General features: G+C 37.2%; 1 protein-coding gene across 1 annotated transcript in view; it reads right to left on the reverse strand.

The window, feature by feature from the left end:
- Positions 1 to 23,848, reverse strand: part of LOC131038673 (uncharacterized protein At3g49140) — a 260,478-nt gene that overhangs the window by 36,408 nt on the left and 200,222 nt on the right. The window contains exon 10 of the mRNA XM_057971181.2: positions 12,758 to 12,853. Within this exon, the coding sequence (XP_057827164.2) occupies positions 12,758 to 12,853 (96 nt within the window). The remainder of the gene's footprint in view (positions 1 to 12,757; positions 12,854 to 23,848) is intronic.

The raw sequence follows: 23,848 nt of genomic DNA on the forward strand, positions 1-23,848 counted from the left end.
GAAGAACACACTTTCCCTTCAGGATTACTCCAACCACTACCAATCCCAAATCAAAAGTGGGAGAGTATATCTATGGACTTCATAACAGGACTTCCAAAGGTACAGAATAAAGACTGCATTTTTGTAGTAGTAGACAGATTAACAAAATATGCACATTTTATGGCCATTCCTTCAAGTTTTGGAGCATCTCACGTAGCCGACATCTTCTTTAAAGAAATCTTCAAGCTACACGGTTTACCCAAAAATATTGTGAGTGACAGAGATAGACGATTTCTTAGCATATTTTGGCAAGAACTATTTAAACTAGCAGGGACAGAGTTAACTCCAAGTACCAGTTATCATCCACAGATCGATGGGCAAACAGAAATCGTAAACAAATGGATAGAAGGTTATCTAAGGAATTATGTTTCAGGTCAGCAGAATGCTTGGGTCAAATGGCTGCATCTTGGGGAGTATTGTTACAACACAACCCATCATATGTCAATTCGAATGAGTCCCTTTAAAGCCCTCTACGGGTATGAAGCAACATCCTTTGGGGATCTCATCTGATCAGAAAGTCATGTACCAGGTGCAAAAGATTTCCTCCAGCAAAATACAGATATCATGAATGCCCTTAAAGATAATCTTCACCAAGCACAGAACCAACAGAAACTGTATGCGGACAAAAAAAGGATTGAAAGATCATTTGAAGTAGGAGACTTGGTATTCTTGAGACTCCAACCTTATAAGCAGTCATCCATTAAAATCAGTGGAGCTGAGAAATTGAAACCACGATTCTATGGTCCTTATAAAATTTTGAGAAGAATAGGTGAAGTGGCCTATGAATTGGAGCTACCAGATCACAGTAAAATACACAATGTATTTCATGTATCCCGACTAAAAAAGGTTTTAGGTCAACACATTCTCCCTTGTACCGAGCTACCCCCAATTGATAATGAAGGGAAGTTGATTTTGGAACCTGAACTTATCCTTGACAAACGAGAAAGAAAATTAAGGAGGACCATAACAGAGTATTTAGTCAAATGGAAGAACCTTCCTAGGGAAGATGCCACATGGGAGGGAGATGAGGCTATTAATCAACTTAATCCCAGATTGCTTGAGGACAAGCAATTTTGAGTGGGAAGGGCTGTCATAACCCCACATTTTTTGTAATTATTTAATAAAATACTCCTTATTTTAAATTTTAATATATGTATTAATCATATTTTTTAATTAATTATTAATGTTAACTATTACTTGATATATAATATAAATTATTATATTAACATATATATTATTATATTGACACAATGCAATATTGATATATAATGTAAATTATTATATTAACACATACATTATAAAAATAAAACATTAAAACAACATAATAAATAAAACATCCAAAGCATCCCTTAAAAACGCCATACGATATTATTAAAACATTGACCAGGCATTTTCCAAACAAGTCGTATTTAGCATACATGTAAAACCACGGGTTGTAACCGAGGGTTAGTGCGGCTAGAGGAGGTAGCAGTGTCTACCAACAGTCACAACCTACCACCGAAACGCCACCGACTCACAGATAGCCGCTCGCACACCCTCCCCGCGGATACTTAAATGCAAACCGAAGATAACAAAAGGGGGGGACACGGAAGAAGAAGGATAAAACGCAGAAAGGAAAACGCAGGGAGAGAATGGGGCCGAGGGTTAATTCGAACGAAAAGGGATTGAGCGCAGGGACCGCGGGAGTCCAGGTAAGGTCTTTAGCCGCTAAGTATTATTTCGTAGTAAAAGTAAATAAAAAAATGGAAATTCAGACAGAAGTTTAGAGAGTTAAAATTAAATAATATTATTAAGTTTTCATTAAATACATTATACTTTATATAAATGGTAGATAGATGTTAAAGTTAATATAAATAAAATATATATATATATATATCATGATTGCACAATATGAATAAACTATCATGAATGAACAAGTTAGCAGATAGTTTAATAAATGAACTAACTCATAAACCGCAACTCTTGATTAAGGAAATAACATCATTATGCAATTAAGGGCTAATAGATATAATATGCATCACTACTAAATTATGAATAAAGCAATTACATATTTAAACCTAGTGGGGTAGATGAGGAATTAGGCAACAGGGATAGCAGGAACTAGGCCTCTGCCAGGTAGCCCACCCACTGCAGTTGACAAAGGGCTTCTGGCAGGAGGGCCAAGGGGGTGTGTACCATCCTTGGGCCTGATAAGCGCTACGGGCATCCTAAGGTAGCTTATCCCTTTTATCCCACTAGGAATTAAATATGGAGTTGACTTATTGATAACTAATAAATTCAAATGAATTTAGACAAATTATACCCTAGATGAGTTAATCAATCATTAAAAATCATGGTTTACGTGTTTATTTTAGATTTGCAAAGTTGGGACATTACATTCTTCACCTTGAGTATCCCAAATTTTTTCTATCAAGTGTCTAAGGGTGATGCAGTGGTCAATAGTAGAATGTCTAGACCTAAAGCTAGCTTGTCCTTTTGCCCTTTTTCCTTCATTTTCTCCCAACTGCTGATCCTTTGTTCTATCATGCTCCCAAAGAGCTTGCCAAAGGGAGTTAACCATAATTGTACGGTATTTAGATGGATCATTAATATCCCCACATTTGAAAAGCGGGATAACCACACTGGTTGTCCACTCCTTTGGAAAACCAACTTGATTGACATCATTGAAAATTCTTTTTATGTGAGGTGCAAGAGTTTCACTCCCCCATTTTAAAAATTTGTCCTGTAAACCGTCTATGTCTTGTGCTTTACCACTCGCTAAATTTTGTATTCCTTGCTTAATATCATCTATCGTGAAAAGCTCCATGGATGTGTTAACCACGGGTGGGAGGTTCTTCTCGTGGATCCGTTCATAAAGGAGCCTAGCATACTATAACCATTTGGTATCTGCGATATTGTTGTCAATTTTCTTTCTCTTTTGCTGCAATTCCCTCCAAAAACCTTTGGGATTATGTTTCCCAAGAGAGATTAGTTCTTTCCTTCTTTCATTTACAAATTCTGCTTTTTTAGACTACACCAATTTTTCATATTGTTTCTTGTGCTCCCTATCCATTCCACTGTCTTTTAGCAGTCTCTTGGCTGCTTTACATTCTTCATCATACCACAGATTTGCTGGAAAAGTGTTTGCAACCCCTTGCTTGGGGTGAGACCTTTTGCATGCACCTAGAGTCTTATGAATTATTGAGATTAGCAAACTGTTGTGAATGTGGACACTCATTCCATCGATTGCTTTATCCTTTATGTTATTAGTTAAATCATTCAAATGTTGCTTAAGGGCAGCACTAAATATTTCTCTATTCTCCTGATTTATGATGACTTTACCCTTGGGAAGGGTCTTCTTTTGCATGTCTTGGGCTCCTTTATTGTGTTGACTACTTGGAGAAATGCTTAGTTTAGCATTAAGAGGTAAATGATCAAATTTCATCTCAATAGGGCTGTCCCCAATATCGAACTCCAGCACTCTAGATATAAAACTCTGGGAACAAATCATAGTCTACCACACTTTGACCATTATGAGTTTTGTATGTGATACCCCCCGATCTTGACCAAACTCTCATTCCATTGCATATAACCATGCCAAACAAACTACAAAGCCCCAATAATTCTGCCCCAAACTGATTTACATTGCCAATACCATCTTGTGAAGTTATTTCCCAATATTGACCACCACCTTCCTCCAACCATATAGGGTTGCTTTCCCCTCTTTCTTCATTGTTCAACTGGAGGGACTGATTATTAGTTGTTCTTGCATTAAAGTCACCCATTAGCACAATGTCTCCAAGTGTGCTAAAAATAGAGATATCTTTTTTTAGTGAAGCATACGGATCTTCGTTGTCCAAATTCCTTTTCTTGTAAAACTTTGAATTTTTCGGAGCAAAGTTGCAAGCAGCCAATTTTAAAGTTGCCCCATTTTCTGTGATTTGCAGCCATATGTATTGTTTATCTGCATCTTATTTTTCAACTCTTACTAGTCCATGCCACTTCTCATCTATTAGAACCGTAAACCCCCATGACCTTTGCCTGTATCGCTTCCTTTGTTCCATACTGATACTTTTTTATATCCCTCAATCTGGAACTTTGCAGCCATCATGTTCATGCGTTTCTGTAAGAATGATAATGTCTTTTCCTTTTGCTATGGACCCCAATCCAGGTCCTCTTTTCCATGGATATCCTCTGCAATTCCAACTTACAATATTTAAGTATGCTTGTGGGGCCCCTAATCGCTATTTCTTGTTTGAAAAATGATCGCTGATTTGGGCTTTCCCATTTTTCAGCCATGCCCACTTTCCCTCATTTCTTGCGACTTTCACTTTCTCCCATTCTTTCCTTTGTTCTTCCTGCTGGTCAAAGGTCAAATCTTCATCTAAATAAATGTATGTACCTCTAAGTAGCCCTCTATTTTTTAGAATCAAGTTCTTATCTTCTAAGTTTTTCAAGGTGACTCTAACATGTCTATCTCTCCCTCCATCTATCCTCTTTCCAATCTTGTTTGCTTGTTGAATATGTCCTATCCACTTCAAATTGTCTTTAAGAAAGTCTCTTGCAAGAATGTCGGTTCTCTCTTTCTCCCCAAAATCCCTCAAACCTTTAATTATATGATTTGCAACCTTGCTTTGTTTATCTTTTTCTTCCTTTATTTGTCTTTTGATTTGTTTTTCAATGATTACTTTCTACTCATTTGATGATCCACTTACATCTTGTGTCCATGATTTGGCCTCTTCTATCTTGTCTCTTAGCTGATTTTTTTTATTTCCAAGTCAACTAATGCTGTTTGGATCATCTTTATTTGCATTAAGTCTTCTCTCCCCTCCATTTCTGGCTTCTTGTTTCCAACTAATTTTAATTGGTCCATTTCATGTTTTAATGTGACCAAATCTTGTTGTCCCCTCTCCATGTTATTTTGCAGATTTAATATTTGTTCCTATAGTGTTTTATTTTCCTTTTCCAGCTTGCAATTGATCTTTATAACTGCTTTAACCCTGCTATCTTCATACATCCCCTTTGTTTCTAGGACTTCGAGTCTCTTTTTCATTCTCATAAGCTCCTCCACATATAACTCTAATGACCATGTTAGCGGTGTGGATGTGGGACTATAGAGTTTATGAGGCATCTTTTCAGTGACCCTCTTGTTAGCAACGAGCTCTTCTATTTTTTCCATGATTCCTTCTATCATGCCCATATTTGAATCGATGTTGTCAAAGTCTCCTATTAGTTTTTCTTTTCCTTTATCCTCGGTTTGGACAATTTGTTTTTCATTTTGAGATATCTTATTACATATCTTTGTATTACCGTTATTCATCTTTGGTAAAATCATAGTAAATTTCTTCTTTTCTGTCTATCTTAGTTTCTTGATCTGTCTGCATTTGAGGATCCCTTTATACTGTTTAGCATTTACGTATATCAGCTTTTCTTCCATGTTTACCAATTTCATTGGATGTGCTTGAGGGGATCTTGTTACCAAAGAATCCCAACTTCCTGTTAAAATTCCCCTTGGGACAGTAGGGTAAGAAGTAATCCCCTTATTTGGCCATTTCAGAGAGTGATTCCATGTGTATTTCAATCCTTCTTGACCTTCTTGTCCCTTTTTTCTTGTTCATTGTGCATTCCATTCCTTCCAATCTGCTTGTGTTTGAAATTTGTAACCCTCCTGTGGTAGAACCCTGACATGCCAGATGTATGTTTACCTCCTCACTCTTGGTTACCTCCCATGAAAAGATATGCTTTGTTTTATTAAGTGAGTTTCACAGTTTTGGGGGGTTTGCCAGTTTTGCTTTTTATTGCAGACAGAAGATAAAATAAACTTTTTGCTTTTTATTTAGAATACATAAATTCTCAACGAGGAAATTGAATGGGTTCCACAATGAGAAGCATGGGCAAGGAAACTATTACATTATTGCTCTTATAAAGCCGCCTAGAATAGGAGTTTATTTAGATGGGCCCCTTACGATGAATACAAATCCCCCTTATTATAAAAGGAATAAACAGTTTATTTAATTTACTCAAATATTTTATTCCTTATTATCATAAGCTAAGTCACAAGGTTCGAATTCGAATTCGAATTCGACAGCCATGAAATTCGGATGAAATTCGACAAGGGAAAAATTTGAAAAAAAATTCGGATAAAATTCGCTTTCTATAATTTTGTTTATTTTTAAATATATGTATACTTCTAATAAATTATCAGAATAGCGACCCAGCAGTTGCAAACACCCATGACCCAATAGATACAAAGCATATACAAAGAATACCCACGACCAGCTGAGTTGTGTTTAGAGGCAGATAGCAGTGCTTTATAGAGGAAATTCGATTAAATTCGATTTTTTTTATAGAAGTTTAAAATTCGATTAAATTCGAACCTCATCCATGAAAATCGCCGTATCCTGTGACTTAGATTATAAGTATTTACCAAGAGAATAAAATAGACCTTTATTATAAACTTATTTATTGACTAAGCAAAAAGGGGGACATTACATAGTTCGTAGACTCAGACACGGAGAGTGCTCAGCAAGCCCAAAAATTTTCACTCTGCAAGAAACCAAGGTTTTTATTGGAGGGGCAAATGCAAGGTTTTGAACTTTTATAGAAAAAATCCTTGTGTGCACTTTAACCCACATTTGGCATGTTTCAATCCCACATCACAATTTTTTATCTCGGAATTCAAAAACTCAACGAATTTTCATCTTAAATCCAGTGATTTTTTCCTCTGCAACATGTTTGCAAAGACTCGAAAGTTAAACTTGAGAGTACTCGCCTAGCACAAAAAGCCACATGTACTCAGCAACTTGGAGAGTACTCGCAGGCTTTCATATCTATGGTTTCATCTTCTGTTCATAGCAGAAACAAAGCATATTCAGCTTATTTTGTAGATTTGAGAAGAAAATTCCAGTGCCATAGTGGAGGGATTTCAAGGTTTTCCATTGTTGGTGAAAAGTTTCCAGCATAATCAGTCATTTGTCCTTCATATTCTCATCATTTTGTAATGCTGTTGCACCCAAACTCTTTCACTTCCAAGTGTTATTTGTGTCTCTAAGCAAGAAAATATAATAACTGAAATTTGATAATTAACTTTCAAATTTGAAAACTGCATAAACCAACAACACAAACTAGCAACCTAGTCAACATTGAATTTGCACCAACTGAACCCGAAATGCCTGCAACTTAATATATTGATATCAATCTGATTTCCACATCATATTGGACTATTATGACAGTCATTACAACATTTGTAAGAGAAAACACCTATCTGAAAATAACTACTTCATAAACCCACACAAATTAGAGATTTCTTCATAAGACTGAACCCAGGTTTGTAAATCTTTGAACAGAAACCTCTGAAAAAATTTCTATAAATGGAATATGACTTTTATACATGAAATATTCTATTGCAACATTAAAAAAATATAACAATAACAACAAAATATATAGCAGCATCACAGCAAACAAACTGGAAACACACAAACCTACCCTCAATACACTACATAGAATTCACCCGAACTTCAATATCTTGCACGACTGAAATAGAACATTCCCACTCCTGAGATTGATCAAGAACCACAAAATGAAGCTAGAACACACCTCACAACAACCTACAACACCTAGTACAAATTCGCAACACAAAATCTGCAAACACACCACAAAAATAACAATAATCTGCTCTAGGAAGCAAAAGGAGTTCCACGATTTCTATATCTGATCTGGATGAGCGTAATGAGCAACAATATACTGACACATAGCAGCAACAATAGCCACAACACACAGCAACAAATTTAAAATCCGAACTCCACAAAACTGCTACCAAAACCTACAAAACATACAATCTACAACTAACTGAAATCTACAAATCTGGAAGGACATGCGCAACCTCTGAGTGAGATTGTCCTATTGAACCAAAGGGGTTTCATCCTCTAATCGAAGAAACCAATGGGTTTTCGTCCATAGAATATTTTTGAATGAACAGATGTTCAAACAATGAAAGAGAGATTTTTGACAAAAGATCCTTCCATATGTAGCACTTGAGATATTTATAGATGACTTAGCCCCAAATCCAAATGTCAAATTTGGTGAGAAAATAATAAATTAAATTATATCTGAACTCCCACTTCACCTTGCATGACAAAACAAACCATTACTTCCTGAATAGATGTAGAGAAAGACTTACGCGTTGGCTAAGGAGGCCCTTGCAGTTCGTGGAAGATCAAAAGAGAAAGGCAAGAAGGACAAGAAGATTGGAGATGTTTATCAGGCTAAATCCCTAGTAAACAAGCTATTCTTGACAAAGAAAATGTATTCTTTGAAGATGGAAGATGGAGGATCTGTTGATCATCTCAATGCATTGGACTCATGGGACCACCTTGTTATGGCTATTGGGAGTACAACCACCAAGTTCAAAATGGATGAGGTGGTAGCATCATTACAATCTGAAGAGATGTAGAGAAAGACTTACGAGTTGGCTAAAGAGGCCCTTGTGGTTCATGGTAGATCAAGAGAGAAAGGCAAGAAGGACAAGAAAGACAATAGATTAGATCCAAATTCCATGGGAGATCTAGTAATCCTAGAAAGTCCAAGGAAAATTGTTGGAACTATGGCAAAACCGATCATTTTTGTAAAGAATGTAAGGAGGATAAAAAGAGAAAGAAGAGAAATCCCTTGACTTAAAATTCAGACAAATCTTCTCAGGATGATAGTGAAGCCTTTGTCACAGCCTTGGCAACACATGCATCAGAAGATGTTTGGCTAATAGATTTAAGTGCATCATTCCACATGACCTCACATCAAGGTTGGTTCACGAAATATGAAGAATATGATGGTGGGAAGGTGTATCTCGGTGATGACTCTCATCTGAAGATTGTTGGTTGTGGAAGAGTGTAATGTCCCAACTTCGCAAATCTAAGAAAACATGTAAACAATGAATTTTAATGATTGATTAATTCATCTAGGACGTAATTAGTCAAAAATTCATTTGAGTTCATTTGTTATCAATAAGTCAATTCCATATTTAATTCCTAGTGGAATCAAGAGGATAAGCTACCTTAGGATGCCCGTAGCGCTTATCAGGCCCAAGGGCGGTACACTCCCCCTTGGCCCTCCTACCAGAAGCCCTTTGTCAACTGCAGTGGGTGGCCTACCTGACAGAGGCCTAGTTCCTGCTATCCCTGTTGCCTAATTCCTCATTTATCTCACTGGGTTTGGATATGTAATTGCTTTATTTATTATCTTGGTAGTGATCATTCCTCTAGTCCTTAATTACATAATGTGGTTCATCCTTAAATAGTAGTTGTATATTATTTATTAATTTATTTAATATGTGTAGTTGTATTCATATGTTCATTATTTATATTAATATATATATTAACTATTCATTATATTCATTAATATATATATTAAATATTATTATTTATATCTATTTACACCTACATTCCATGACACCTCTTACTTGTCTGCACCCGCAGTCTGGTCTCCAATCAGCAGTTCCTGCGTTGTCTCCCTTGCCTTTCCTTCTCCTATCCTCAAGGAGAATCACACAAGATACCACAAGGTATTACAGACTATATCATATAATTTACTTAATTGTCATATAGACAGTTATTTATTAACTGTCATTATGACATTATTATATTATTTCTCATTAATAACATTATATTATGTTATCTGCATTTTGTAATAACATTATTATATTACATTACCTATTTATGTAATATTATATTATATTACAGTCTGATATTTTATTACCAGCATTATGCTATATTGACATCATTATATTATATTATATTATTACAGTATTAATAATATTGAATAGTGCCACATCATATTAGTATTACTTTATTCCTTAAGACCAGCGAACTTCTTGTATGTGTCTCCTTAATTTTTACGTGCTATTCTTTTTAAGTATTCTCCCGTGTGATGACTGTTATTAGTCAGGCTTATTTTCTTACTATTCCCTCAGTATTTTTTTTCCTTTCTCTCATCATGACTTCTATTATATATCTTGTCTTATGACGAGACATGCCTCTTTATCGAGCCTTTTGACTACCTATTAATCGTGCCTTTTTGTTGTTTAATATTTGCTATCTTTTTAGTAGTAATCGCTACCCCTTACTAATAGAGATCACTCTAATCTTAATGTTAATTCATTGCCCGTCTTAAAGATAATAGCTGTTGCATTATTTCTTTCAAACGTGTGCAACCTCCTCTAATTGAGCAGCCACGTAACCACATTCTTTAGATTTCTTTTAATAACTTTAAGTCACTGATTTGAGGGAATCATGTATCTTCCTTAATATAGAGCTAATAATGTATAATATTATTAATTTAAAATTGTTAATAAATAAATAAATAATAAATAAGTAATAAATAATATTATAAGCAATAAACATAATATGTAAATTATGTTTATAACATTACTAATTTAATAAACAAATAAATAATAAATAATTCGTTGGTAATTATTATATTAATTAATAATAATTATTTCTTCATTTCATATGTATATATAACGATTAAGGAGGGGACATGACAAAGAGCCAAGCTTAGATTCCTTGATGGTAGAGTGAAGGGGATTGATGGTGTCTTGCATATCCTAGGTTTGGCACGGAACCTACTTTCTGTAAGTAAATCAAGTGATGTGGGTGTGCAGGTTGTTTTCTCACAAGGTGGATACATAGGAATTTGTTCTATCTCTCAAAATTTTGACGATTGCCATAGGAAAATAATCATTAGAGTATGATAAAGAAAATTGGAGCACCTTCGAACTTCCGATTAAAGAATGGTTTAAAATCTCCAATTCACAATCTATTTCTTTATCATATTGTGAATTAAATGATGTTTAAATGAGCATCATAATCTGATAAATATAGCCTTCTATACCTGCTGTGAACCAAGCTCCTTGGAATACATTTCATGAAAAATTTAGCTATACATAAAACATGTTTGCATATTATGTATTCATGAACACCTTTAATTACCCGATTCTAATAATATTCCAGCATGCTATATCAATCAATGAACAGTATTCTGCAATCTTCTGTGATGTCTCATTGACTGTTCTAGTTAATTGAAATGCCTTGGAAACAGTTTGATTGCAACACATCAAATATCTAACCTCAAACCACTTAAGGCTACTTCTAACACGGTTTGCTTTTATGCATACCTGACAGTTGAATGTGAATCGCAGTGTTTGGAGTTCAATATGTAATGTCCCCAATTTTAGCCTTTAGGCTAATAGGCGTTATAAGGAGAAATTAATTAAATTAATTTCTTATAAAGTCATTAAAATAAATTATTTATTAAAAAGTGACTTTATATTTAATTAATTTAATTATAAGTGACTAAAGTATAAAAAAATAATAATAATTAATAGTCACTTAATAAAAATAAATAAAGTTTACCTACCCCCTTCTAGAAGGTGTCTCATGACAGGTTATGGAAAAGGTTAAATAGAAGAGGGTCAGAGAAGGAAAGAAGACTTGGATTTGATATTGATGAATTGATTGGTTTTGTAGAACCTAGTGGGTGTCTGCAGACTAAGGATCCTTGGGAACGGAAACTCACATTGATCGCATAACTGAGAGACTGAAAGATCTCGCGAGGGGTTGCATAGAGTAGGTGACACCTCAGTCATCTCAATTGGGTTTATCGAAGATTCAGATCAGTTTGATAGTGGTCGTGCTTCAGACTTTCTGATTTGGAGACCACCTTGTTCAAGGTATTCTACATCAGCAATATTCATTATAGATCCTTGGCAATACTTAATGGTGATTTGAAGAAGAAGTTTTGAAGAGTTTGGGGACAGATCGAAGAACTTATACCTTGCTGTTGCAGACCTTGGGTTTCATGTTTTGATTCATATCTCTTCATTGGTGCATCGATTTAGGTTAGTATTGATTCCAAATTTGATAGGAGACCAAGGTGATATTGTTTGGATTATTTGGCGGAAGTTTAGGAGTCCATATTATTTTCTGTGAGAAGCCAAACCTCTGCAGGTCCGCCTCACTTAGTCTCCATCGGCCTCCTTCAATTGGTGCTCACATTCACTCAAAAATCGCCTAGTTTGTAAGGCGCTGTCTCATAATAGATGAAATCTGATCTCTTTGTAGGAGGATATTGAGCTGTTGGAATGCAGATTAGAAGAGTTCTCAGATCGGTTAAAGGCAGCAGCAGTGCGGCATCAGACCCAAGACATTATTGCATATTGGAGCCTTGATTGGAGAGGACGTTGCTTGTGATTTCATTGTTTAACTCCAGCGACTTATCCCAGGTTCTTTTGCTGATAAGGCTCATTGTAATTTTCAGTATTGAATGATAAGGTTAGGACTGTAATTTTGTCTTCAGATTGTCATTTAATAACAGTCCTTATGAATGATTATTTGTTGCCTATGTAATGACCATTGAAAGGCTAAATGAGATAAGGAATGGGAAGTTTGGAATTATATCTACATTTACACTGTCTGAGGATGTATGCCAAATGTTTGTCAAATTGACACTTGACTCTAAGTGCATATGTACACATTGTAAATTCACCTCTATACATTGGTTAAGGGTCTAGAGTGTCATTCAAGCATTTAGATGATAAATTATGCATTGTAGTGTTGATACTCAAGCATTGGTAGCCATCTATAGTCATTTTAAGATGGATATATCAGACTGATATAATAGACCAGCAAGCTGGAAGGTTGCATTTGAAGTGTTCGACAATATTAACACAGTTTGCTTCTATGCATACCTGACAGTTGAATGCGAATCGCAGTGTTTGGAGTTCAATACCAGAGCAAGCTCTAACATCAATTCCAAGACTATCTACTCCAACAAGAGTTGCTTCCTGTGCATGCCATCACAAAGACATCAAAGTAAATTTTCTACTAAGAGAGATTGTATAGTTACCTTCTTTTAATGAAAAGCCATACATGGATAATAAGGCACAAATATTAAGTATAAACGTAAGTCACAATTAGAGACAACAAACTTGATTCATGCATATAATAGGAATTATACAGTTAAGTGTTGAGCTATCTTATTATTTTCAAATTTATGTATTAGCACAATGGTATCCATATAATCATACCATGATTGACTGTGAACATCAAAAATCAATAATATATAATAGCTTTGAAAACATATAATTTAAAATTGATTCAAAATTCCTGTCAGTTTTTTTTTAATTAGGAATCTGATTATAAAGGTGAAGGTAGTTTCCTAGGTCAGCTCCAAGCAAGATGCCAATGAGGCATATGAGAACTGATTTGTAAAAGTTTGCAAGGGGACTTTTTTTTGCATTCACCTTATATGTTCAAATTTTTATCTCTTCAGGTTTTGACCCTTTGACCCAGCTTGCAATAAATCAAGCCCTACCCTTTCATCCAAACCTTTCCCTAATATTCGCATTTCCAGGCTCAAATATTTATCATAGAAAGGACATTATATAATGATAAAAACCATTGATTGATAAAATATTCCCATAATTTATGGCAATACATCATGCCACAAATATTGTGTGCAATGGTTGGCAACTTCTCTATTTATCAAGCAACAAAAGAAAGAAAATAAAGAAACATTGGAATTTTGAACATGGTTGCAATTTAAGCAACTCGTGCAATATGCATCCTTTCCCTGAAATTTTATATATAAATGCCATCATTAGATACAAATGATGAACAGATAATTACACATACTACTCCTGAATTGTGTTTGCACCTTTAAATATGCTAAGTAAGGTAAGGAAAACTAATTATATCCCATGTAGTTCTTAGCAGAAACTTGGATAAATAAGCATTACAAAGTAACCTGATTGTTATTTTGGGCTGATTCAATACAAAGTCCACAATGGTAATTGTCCAAAGAAATATTAGTTGCTAAGAAGGATTTGGGGCTGATTACCTATGCATCTTCTGAAACAAGAGACAATAGTCACTTGGACCCATCAATTATCTACAAAAATGAAAAACCCTATAGCTAGAGAAATAGCTAAATATGAAGCAAACAAACTCAAAATCATCTTTAACATCCAAACTTGCTAGGTTTAGTGGTGAATCCAATTGAGACCTGTTGTGACCTTTTCACACATCGCCCCATTGCAAACGGGGACCCCCAATTTTTTGCTTTTTAGGGTTCTTAGCTGCCAATCTTTGAGAGGTCGGACCTAGAGTTTTTAGGTGGTCATCCAAGTCAATTAAGGAAATCATGCTCGAAACAATGTTTGAATGCCATAAAAGTGCTTAGAAGGCCCGGAAGACGAAAAGTGCAATTGATTTGAGTCAATTTGGACAACTTCCTAATTTTAGAAAGTTTGCTTTTTTGCTTTTTCCTAGTTTTTAGGAAGTTTTGTTTTTGGCATTTTGAGCACAATCCCCGAAATGGCTAATTTTAGAAAGTTTTTCCTATTTTTTAGGGACCTGTTGTGACCATTTCACACATCGCCCCATTGGAATGGGGACCCCCTCTTTTTGCTTCGGTTTTGCCTGTTCTTCTCTCTGCCTCTAGGATTTTGAGTGAGTGAGGTTTGTCTGGACTAGGGCTAAACCCTGGAGGGGTTTCTTTTGAATGTGTCTTTTTAGGCCAAGTCCAGACAAATTTTGAAGTTTGTTAAGTATCCTCCCGAGAATTGGGATTGAGATAGTGGGGTAAGCCTGTCAAGAAGGTCAGATGGATCTCAGCTTAGGTCTAGCCAGGGTTTTTAAGGTAAATTCAAATTTTGTTTAAGTGCTAGCATTTTTGTACATTTTGTCTAGGTAAATTTTGATCAATTTTTTGGAAGCAAGGTAACTGATCCAGGCCTTGAAGATGACCTAACCCTGCCTGGGGAAGTGATTGGAGATTGAAATTGTGGATATTTTAGCTTATAAAGGTGAAATCGCTCCTGTCCCTCTCCCAGGGACCAAGGCGAAAATGTTATTTAATGCATATTTGTCTCTAACTTCCTTTAATTGTTTTGTGCAGGGTCGCCAGGGGAGATAATTGGACGTGAATTGAAGATTTTAAGGATTTTGAAGATTTAAAAATGATGAAATTTGAAGGTTTGAGATAAATTCGCTCCTGTCCTCCACTGAAGGACCAGGGCGAAATGATTTGTTTTGGTCATTTTTGGCCTTGGTTGATCAAATTGAAGCATCAAGGACACAATGAAAGATGAAATGAGCATAATGGAGCATCCAGACTCAGTTGAAAGCAATAAAAGGTTGAACTCTTTGCCTAGCAAGATGAATTCGCTCCTGTCCCTTACCAAGGGACCAGGGCGATTTCCTTTACACACACCTTTTGGGACCTTTCCTAGACTTGGATTCTCGTTCATGGCTTGTTAAAGGATGATATCTTCTCCAGCAAAGGAATTTCGAGATGAAAATTGTAACGGTTTGGCCTGGAAGGCAAAAAGCGCTCCTGTCCCTCGCTAGAGGACCGAAGCTTGAATTCCAATTTTGCATTATCTTTGCAAGATTTAAGTGATTTCGCGATTTGAAGAGGTCAAGGGACGTATGTTTTACTTGTTGAATATGACTTCAGTGGGCTACAAAAGAGAGAATCAACCCAAGTTGCAATAGGCGCTCCTATCCCTCTCCAAGGGACCAGAGCGATTTTCTCACAAGGCAAATTTCTTACAAGGGTAAAGCAAGTTTTACGTTTGAAATGAATAAAGGAGGGCGTGATTGGTCCATTGAAGATAACTTTGAAAGCTAGCAAACCATAAGTGAGCTCATGATTGCAAAATCGCTCCTGTCCCTCTCCAAGGGACCAGGGCGAAAAGCACCTTAGTTAGCCTTCCTCTCCAAATTGGGACGAATCCGGGTCAAGGTGCAAGATTGGAATGTTATTTAAAGTGCTTCAAGAAGGAACGAAGTTGCAAAGACCACAAAATGCGATGAAAATTGGCTAGGGCGCTCCTGTACCTCTCCAAGGGACCAGAGCGAAATGTTCAATATGCCTAATAGCTTAAAATTTTGGGAATGCTACTTTCGCGTCCAAGACTCAAGAGGGAATGGGGAGTGATATTCTACGTCTAGAAAGTAATTCAAGATTGATACGATCAAGAGTTTGTGCAATCAACTAAAAGGAGCTCTTGTCCTTCACTGGAGGACCAGGGCGATTTCTATAAAATCAATCATTTCCTTCCAAAACCACGTCTAGGCAAGGTTGTACAAAGTGAGAAATGTCTTTAGAAAGATGATGAACAAGGAATCGCCCCCAAAAATCAACAATCCTAGGCTCAAATGTAAAAATCGCTCCTGTCCTTCACTGGAGGACCAGGGCGAAAGTCTTTGGAAAGCACATTTTTGTCTTGAGAAAGCGAGTTGAACATGCATAGAACGAACAACGAAGATCATTGCTTATCTCCAAACTTGAATCGGCGATTTTAAAAGACAAAGACCAAGGACAAAAGGTGGGATCGCTCCTGTCCCTCACCAAGGGACCAGGGCGAAAATGCTTTAAGGCAAGCTCCTTCCAAAGATCAAATGAATTAAACTTAAAATTCCAAACAAAAATGCCATTTTGGATGCCAGAGGTGAGGTTTTGAACGTGAAAATAAGAAATGCAAGGTCTAAAATGCATGGGCGCTCCTGTCCCTCTCCAAGGGACCAGAGCGATGTTGTTGATATCCATTATTTTTCCCATGCTTGGGCGCCAATATCCTTCAAATTGCATTAAATGCCAAATTTGCTAAAACCTTGAAATATTTTAATTAAATTGGCATTTAATAAGAGCGCATGGGCATTTAATAATTAATTTTAAGCCTTTGAAAATCGATTTATTTATTATTATTAAGGCCTTTTGAAATTAATTATTATTAATTTAAAATAAAAGGAAAGAGCGCTTGGGGTATTATTTTAATATTTTGCAAAGTCGGCCTCTTCTTTTATTAATTTTTATTTGTTTTGAGGCCTATTTCACCAAGTCGGCCTATGAAAAATGAAGTTGTGAGCGCCTATATAGTAGGGGTATTTTGAGCGATGTTAATCATTATTCAATCATTCATTCAAGTGCGATTTGGAGAAGCAATAAAAGGTGCGAAATCTGGTCTAAGTTGGAGCGAACTTTGTTGAAAGATAAAGGTGGTAGAATTAATGCTTGCGAAGTCTAGAGGAAGAGCATTTTGCTAAAGGGAGAGTCTCGAACCACATTTTGCCTAGCGAACTTGCCTAATTTTGCATCATTTTTTAGAATTAGTTCTCAAGTGGAGGTATGGCGTGAATCTTCTTAACCCAATGTTGAAATTTTGAATTTTGAATTTCAAATTGCGTAGTTATATTTAGGAAATGATAATTCAAAGATTTATCATGAAGTTTCCTAAATTTTAAAACTTAAATCTAGTCTATATTTCTACGTTGCAAAGTATATTGCTCATTATGAAATGTTGTGTAGGTATCAAGATGGTGACCCCAAAGGCAGGAGCATCCACTAGTCGTCTAGCTCTCATGAAGGAAGATCAAAAGAATGAAGAATTGGAGACCAAGATCGTGTCAAAATGGAGCAACATTGGAGATACCAACTTGGGAAACTTCAGTGTGAAGAAGTTTCGAGAGGTCCCTTACATTGGAAAGCCATCACCTGTCGCAAAGAGAATAATTGAAAGTGGCATCATCAAGGCGGCCGGTTTCCCTCCAGCAGTCCAGTGTCATGAGCTAATGATCGAGTGTGCTCACCATTATGACCCACAATCAAGATCGATCGTATCCAAAGAGGGGAACACTTTGGCTTACCTTTCAGAGGAGGCTATAAGTGAGGCTCTCCATCTTCCAGAGCATAGAGATATGATTTACAAAAGCTTAGAAGGAGCTAGGTCCATGTACGAAGATGATCCAGACACTTGCTTGAGCATCATCAATAAGAATTGGTTACTCAAAAGTCGTCCTCGCCTGAGCAAGATTCCCAACACACCACATAGGATCGACTTCCAGGAGGAGTATAGAGATTTGATAACTTTGCTCAACCGAGTTACAGGGGCTCCTCAAGCCTTCTATTTCGAGAAGTGGATGTTCTACTTCATCCAAGTGATAGTTCAAGGAAAAGGAACAATTCATTGGGCTAGAATGATTAGCCATTGCTTGGACGTGCAGTTAAGAAGACTGAAGGCTACCAAGTCATTCCATATGAGCTCGTACGTCATATATGCCTTGATCAGGAGTTTTGAATATGCAGGACTACCTCACAGAGGAGTGATTGGAAGAGGGCCCAAGGAAGTCAGAGTTTGTGACTCTTACGTCCATTTGCATCATCCACCTGGAAGTGACTACAAGTTAGTCAATGATACCTTCACGATGAACATCACCAGGACATGGCAAGGCGGGATTCACAATCGGCTATCTCAAGATGCACAAGAGCTTGTAAAGAGGTATGGTGCTTGGTTCATCCAATTCCAGAAGTTTACATATATTAGAGTTCATGGGTGTCCTTCACCTCCCTACATGTTGCCGAGATATCCAACAGACAAGATAGTGCTACTTGAGGTGACTAGGCAGTTGGCAGCTTATGCGAAGGCATTCAGACATAGGCATGGAAATGGAATTCCTGTGCCTATCATACTAGGAAATGCAGTTGAGGTATGTCCTAATGCTCTAGCCATGGATGACGCAGAGAGGGAGTTGGCCTTATATTCATTTTCATTCTTTGCCTTGAGAGAGAATTTTGATCCTTATGGGTATATAGAAGAGACAGTTGGTAGAAAGTACAACCATGAATTTCAGGTAGAGGACTTTTAGATGAATCTCTCAGATGACTTTAAAGTAAAAAGAAAGATGCATTCCAGATTGCCTTTAGATTTCATCAGGAGATGCAAAGTCTACAGAGTGGCCGATCAAGCTCAGGATAGTGGTAGACATCTCCAATCATCCTATGACCGAGAAAACAAAGCAGTGAGGATAGATTGGAATGAGCCTGAGGTTTTGGATCTAGATGCTTTGATGGCTCCAGTTTTGTCTTGTACTCACAGGTGGGTTGATGTGCAACATCAAAAGTTGAGAGAACAGAACATACCTATGACTTTTACTTTGGAGGAAAGACCAGGGGAAGGAGGAGCAAGTGTAAGCGAAGGCAATCTTCATCCCAGAAGCACAAGCGAGGGCAACCTTAGGAGCGTAAGTGAGGGCAATCCTCATCCTAGAGGCTCGAAGAGGAAAGAAAGACCTGAGGAAAGGGAATCCTCCAAGAAGAAGCAAGAGGCCAATTGAGATCGCTCATCCGGCACATCTTCTCGACATGAGAAGAGGACAAGTCAAGTTGTAAGACAAGAGAAGAGGACACTTGAAGTGGAGGAATCTATGGAATCAATGGTCCAGAATGATAAACACGAAGAAGGGCAAGCACCTCAACGTTCATCAAGTCGATCTCCCCAAGTCAATGAGCTACATGAAGACAAGAATAATGATAAAGTGACATCTCCTCTCCGAGAAGAAGAAACATTGCCTAAAGAGATACAAGTTAGAGAGACGAGATCCGCCATTCCAGATTGGCTAAAAGAGAGACTAACAAGGGTGATTGTGATCAAGGATGAAGATAATGTGATTGACTTAGAGAGCCTTGTAGGGAATTCTCAGGAAGTAACAGAGAAAAGGAAGGCCACTAAGATGTCCAAGATGATCAGAGATGAGACAGGATCCAGGAAATTGCAGATAGCTACACCAGCAGTAGACAAGTATGAAGGTGAGATCCTTGCAGAGGAGTATGATGTAGAAACGGTTGAACTTGGTCCACTCACCGCCGAGTAGACACTGGATGAGGCAACTGACTCATTCGAAGCACTTAAAGACAAGCTTAAGGAAGAAATGGAAAAAAATAGAAAGCTTGAGAGAGAGAGAGGTGCTTGGAGAGGCTACTTTAGCCATCTCAATCAGCCTTTGGGTCGTCAGGATCCAGCAGTATCTCCTGTGCAAGCACTTCCCCTTGAATCAGTTGGTGAGGCAGAGAGAGTCAAGAGCTTGGTCCAGCTTATGAGCTCTTGGATTGACAAATCCCACACAGTTGCTGTTGAATTTGCAACAAGGATGATGCAGACCATCCACCGAGCTATCCAGGTTCTTGAGATCATCCACAACCTAATGATAACTGTAGCTGCTTTCGCTCATACTAAGGATGTTATCATTCCTGTTCTACAAGTAATCAGGCAAACATCAAGGAAGATCCTAGCACAAGAAAAGATAATGGATGGAGGGTCTCATAATTTACTCCAGTGGTCAACTCTACTCCAGATGAAGGAAGTTCTTTTCGAAGACATCAGTACCAAATGCAATCAAGTTGAAGAGGTCATCCATCCGATTTAGGACAAGGTGTTCGAAGTATTATGTACTATTCTGGGCAAAAGGATCGAAGTTGAGACAGATGTGGATCTTCAAGAGTTAGAAGAAAGAGTCAAGGTCATCTTTTGCAAAGATGAGAATGTTATCACAAATGAGCAACGGGATCAAATGTTTGCTACCACACTCCTGATTGAGAAAATCAAAGAACTTGAACCCGGATGGGATGCGGCTCTTCTCAAGGCTTTCGATCAGGTCATCCACTTGGAGGAACGAATGAGGAATCTTCCCGAGATTCCTATTGCTGAGATTGAAGGAATTGTGTCTAGATTCGTTGCATATGCTAAGAAAGAGCATTGGAAAGGAAATAAGATTCTAGAAGAAAGGTTGTTGTAGATGATGTGGCACCTTAATTGTCATTGGTCTATGTTTCCTAGATTTTTGTGCCAATTAAATATTTGGCTATGCATTTAATATTGTTCAATAAAAAGGGGACTTTTTTGTAATAAACCCTAATTAGGGTTTAGGTGTCATAATCTCAGCCATTGATCTTCTGTTGATCTGAGCCGTTCATTGTAATTGAGGATGCTATATATACCCTCACTCATTTTCATTTTGTCATTAGATGAGAGACTAGATATTAGAGGAGATATTAGACATTAGAGAGAAGAAAGTTATTTTGTAGAAAGATTGAGCATTGAAGAAAGAATTCCAAGCAATTGTTGTCTATTTTGGCTTTGAGATCAATAAAATATTGAAGTTAGGGTGTTTTATTGCAATTCTTATGGCTATCTTCATGGTTGTTTACTTTCTTGAATCATTCTTAGTCGAAGTAGTATTTTAAGTTTGAAGGACTAAGTGTTGAACTTGATCTTTGGTGAGATTCACGTTCCAAACCACTAACTTCTTACTGATTGTAAGGACGCCTTGTGTGGTCAACTGGAGATATTTGGATTGCTTAAACCTTCAATCATTATTGAACCATTGATATGTACCTTCATGGTAGTGTCTATGATTCTTGATGATTTGAAAATCAATAATCACCTTAGAAGATCGCATCAATCTCAATAGAGTTGTAATTCCTTGGCAATACTGAAATTGGTCGAATCCTACCAAGTCTAGCCTACACTGAGTCATTCTTAGGATTAGATTAGAATCTATCTCTTGCAAACCCTACCTTTTGATCTTTTTGGGAATTCATTAGTATTAGGAAATTTTGTTCTTGCAAATTCGGAAACGTAAGGCCCCTTGATGAAACAGCATTCACAACGACCACTGGTGCTTATCCACACGTAGAGACCCTACATCAAAGAACCTTGGAGTCATCCTGATTGATCCTTTTTCGCGACATCTTCAGCAATCAGAGACTTTATTCAAGAGAGGATAAGGTACCCTTGGGTATTTTATTCTGTGTTTGATAGTGTACAAAATACACGTCAACAGGACCCTTGGTTTTTTTTCTATTTTTGGAAAGGTCAAGTTAGGGCAGTGGGCTTCCTATATTCGAAATTGAAAATTGACACCTCTAAGGTTGAAAATCATCAAGAAATTCATCCAAGTGTTCATGGCAGAAAAGTTTCTAAATGGAGATGACCATGTCTCAGGCAATGGCAAAATTCTGCCCAAACGAATCAAGAAATGTCTTAACCATGCTAAGGTCTGCTATGGCAAAGTTGGAAATGTCTTAGGCAATGGCAAAGTCCGCCATCCCACATGTTTGGAGTGGCTTGACCAGGGATGAATTCTGCCTAGGCAAAATGATAATGGCTTAAGGAGGCATGAAGTCTGCTCAAGAAAAGCACAAAATGGCAGAAGACATAGTGAAGTCCGCTCAAGAAAAGCACAAAATGGCACAAGACTTAGTGAAGTCCACCTTGGCACTTGGCCAAAACATCTAGCAAACATGAACTCCGCCTCACACATGAAGGGTTAGAAATGGCATGGAAACAATGAACTCCACCCATAACTTGGCCAAAGTGGCATGACAATCATGAAGTCAGCCAAGAAATGGCTTGCCAAGGTGCCAACACTGCCAAGAACAGCTTATGTATGTGCCAAGTCTGCCCAAGGAGAAATGAAGGAAGATGTCTTGCAAATGATGAACTCCACCCCTCCAAGTTAGCAAGATGGCCTAAGGCCACATGAAGTCTGCCTAGGGGAGGTTAAGATTGGCTTGCCAAAGGGTGAAGTCTACCAAGCACGAGGTAAGTTTGACATGAAACTTGGCAAGGTTCGACAAGGATACAGACAAATATGGCATGAAACCACATCAAGTCTGCCATGATCAAAAAAATGAAATGTCCTAACAAATGGCAAAGTCTGCCATGGTTAGAGGTTTGACCAGGTTGGGAAGTCAACAAAGAAATTCACACAACCCTTAGAATATTTTTCAAAAAAGAAAAAAAGATTTCCCAACACTTTGAAACTTGTGAACACAAAGAAATTAAAGATTCCGTGACAACACATTCACCTAAGTGGATGGGGTGAAGGTATTTTGGCTAAGCATGGTGCCAAGAGTGAAAATAGAAACTTTCTTTGAAAGTCTTTTGAAGGGATTAAGTTACCATTTTGGAGAAAATGAGAAAGAGACTAGGTTCGATGAATCTACTCAAAAACATGAAGTTGCTAAAATAATTGAATTCTTCAACCTTACATCAATTTTGACTTGTCACTTTCATTTTCATTCTTTCTCAGGTTCGAAAGTGAAAGGTTTTTCTCTCCCAAGGTCAAGGAAGAAAGACTTTTGAAGATAAAAGGAAAATTTCCAAGTAAAGGAAGGAATTTATCAAGAATTTTCTGAAGCGAAGGACAGATTTTCACCAAAATCAGTCAAAAGTATAAGTTTAAAAAGTTCAAAAATATGAGTTTTTGACTGATTTCTTTCATCCTTTTCTATGCTAAACACTTATTTACATGAATTTTGTCAAGTGTTAGACAGATTTCTTCCATTTTTAAAGTCTGATTTTCATAGAAATTTAGTTTTGACAGGCTGAAGGTCAAAAATTAGGACAAAAGAAACCAAAACCATGGTTAAAATTTTGAAGTGTATTCAAAGTAATGCTGATTTTCCATGTTTTCTTGCAAGTAGTAGATGACCACTCAAGGAGGGCTCTCGAGAAAAGTTCAAATGAAATTTGCCAACAACGGGAATGCAGCCTGAATCCAAAATCAATTCCAAGTGGAAAAAGGTTGGAGACACCAACCTTGGTCACATGGAAAGGCTGATCATTGCGCCAGATGGGAGAGTGTTGGCTTATCTCGGAGAATTGGCCATCTAGGAAGCATTTAGGATCCCAAGTTACAATCGGACTTTATTCAAAACCAAAGAGGAAACCAAAAGAATTTATGAGGACCAGCTTAAGCCTTGTGCAACAACTGTCAATAAGCCGTGGCTAGAGAAGCCAAGGCTCACCCTTAAAAAGGTGCCAAAGAAGTTGCTTCACACTGATTTCAAGGAGGATTATGGGGACATTATTTTACTTCTGAATAGAGTTATGGGCAGCCCTCAAGGTGTGCCATTTTAAACTTGGATGTACTATTTTATGGATGAGATTACTTTAGGGGTCAAAATGTTCAATTGGTCTCGGATAATCAGCGAC

This window comes from Cryptomeria japonica, chromosome 9 (genome assembly GCF_030272615.1).
Source record: "Cryptomeria japonica chromosome 9, Sugi_1.0, whole genome shotgun sequence".
Lineage (NCBI taxonomy): Eukaryota > Viridiplantae > Streptophyta > Pinopsida > Cupressales > Cupressaceae > Cryptomeria > Cryptomeria japonica.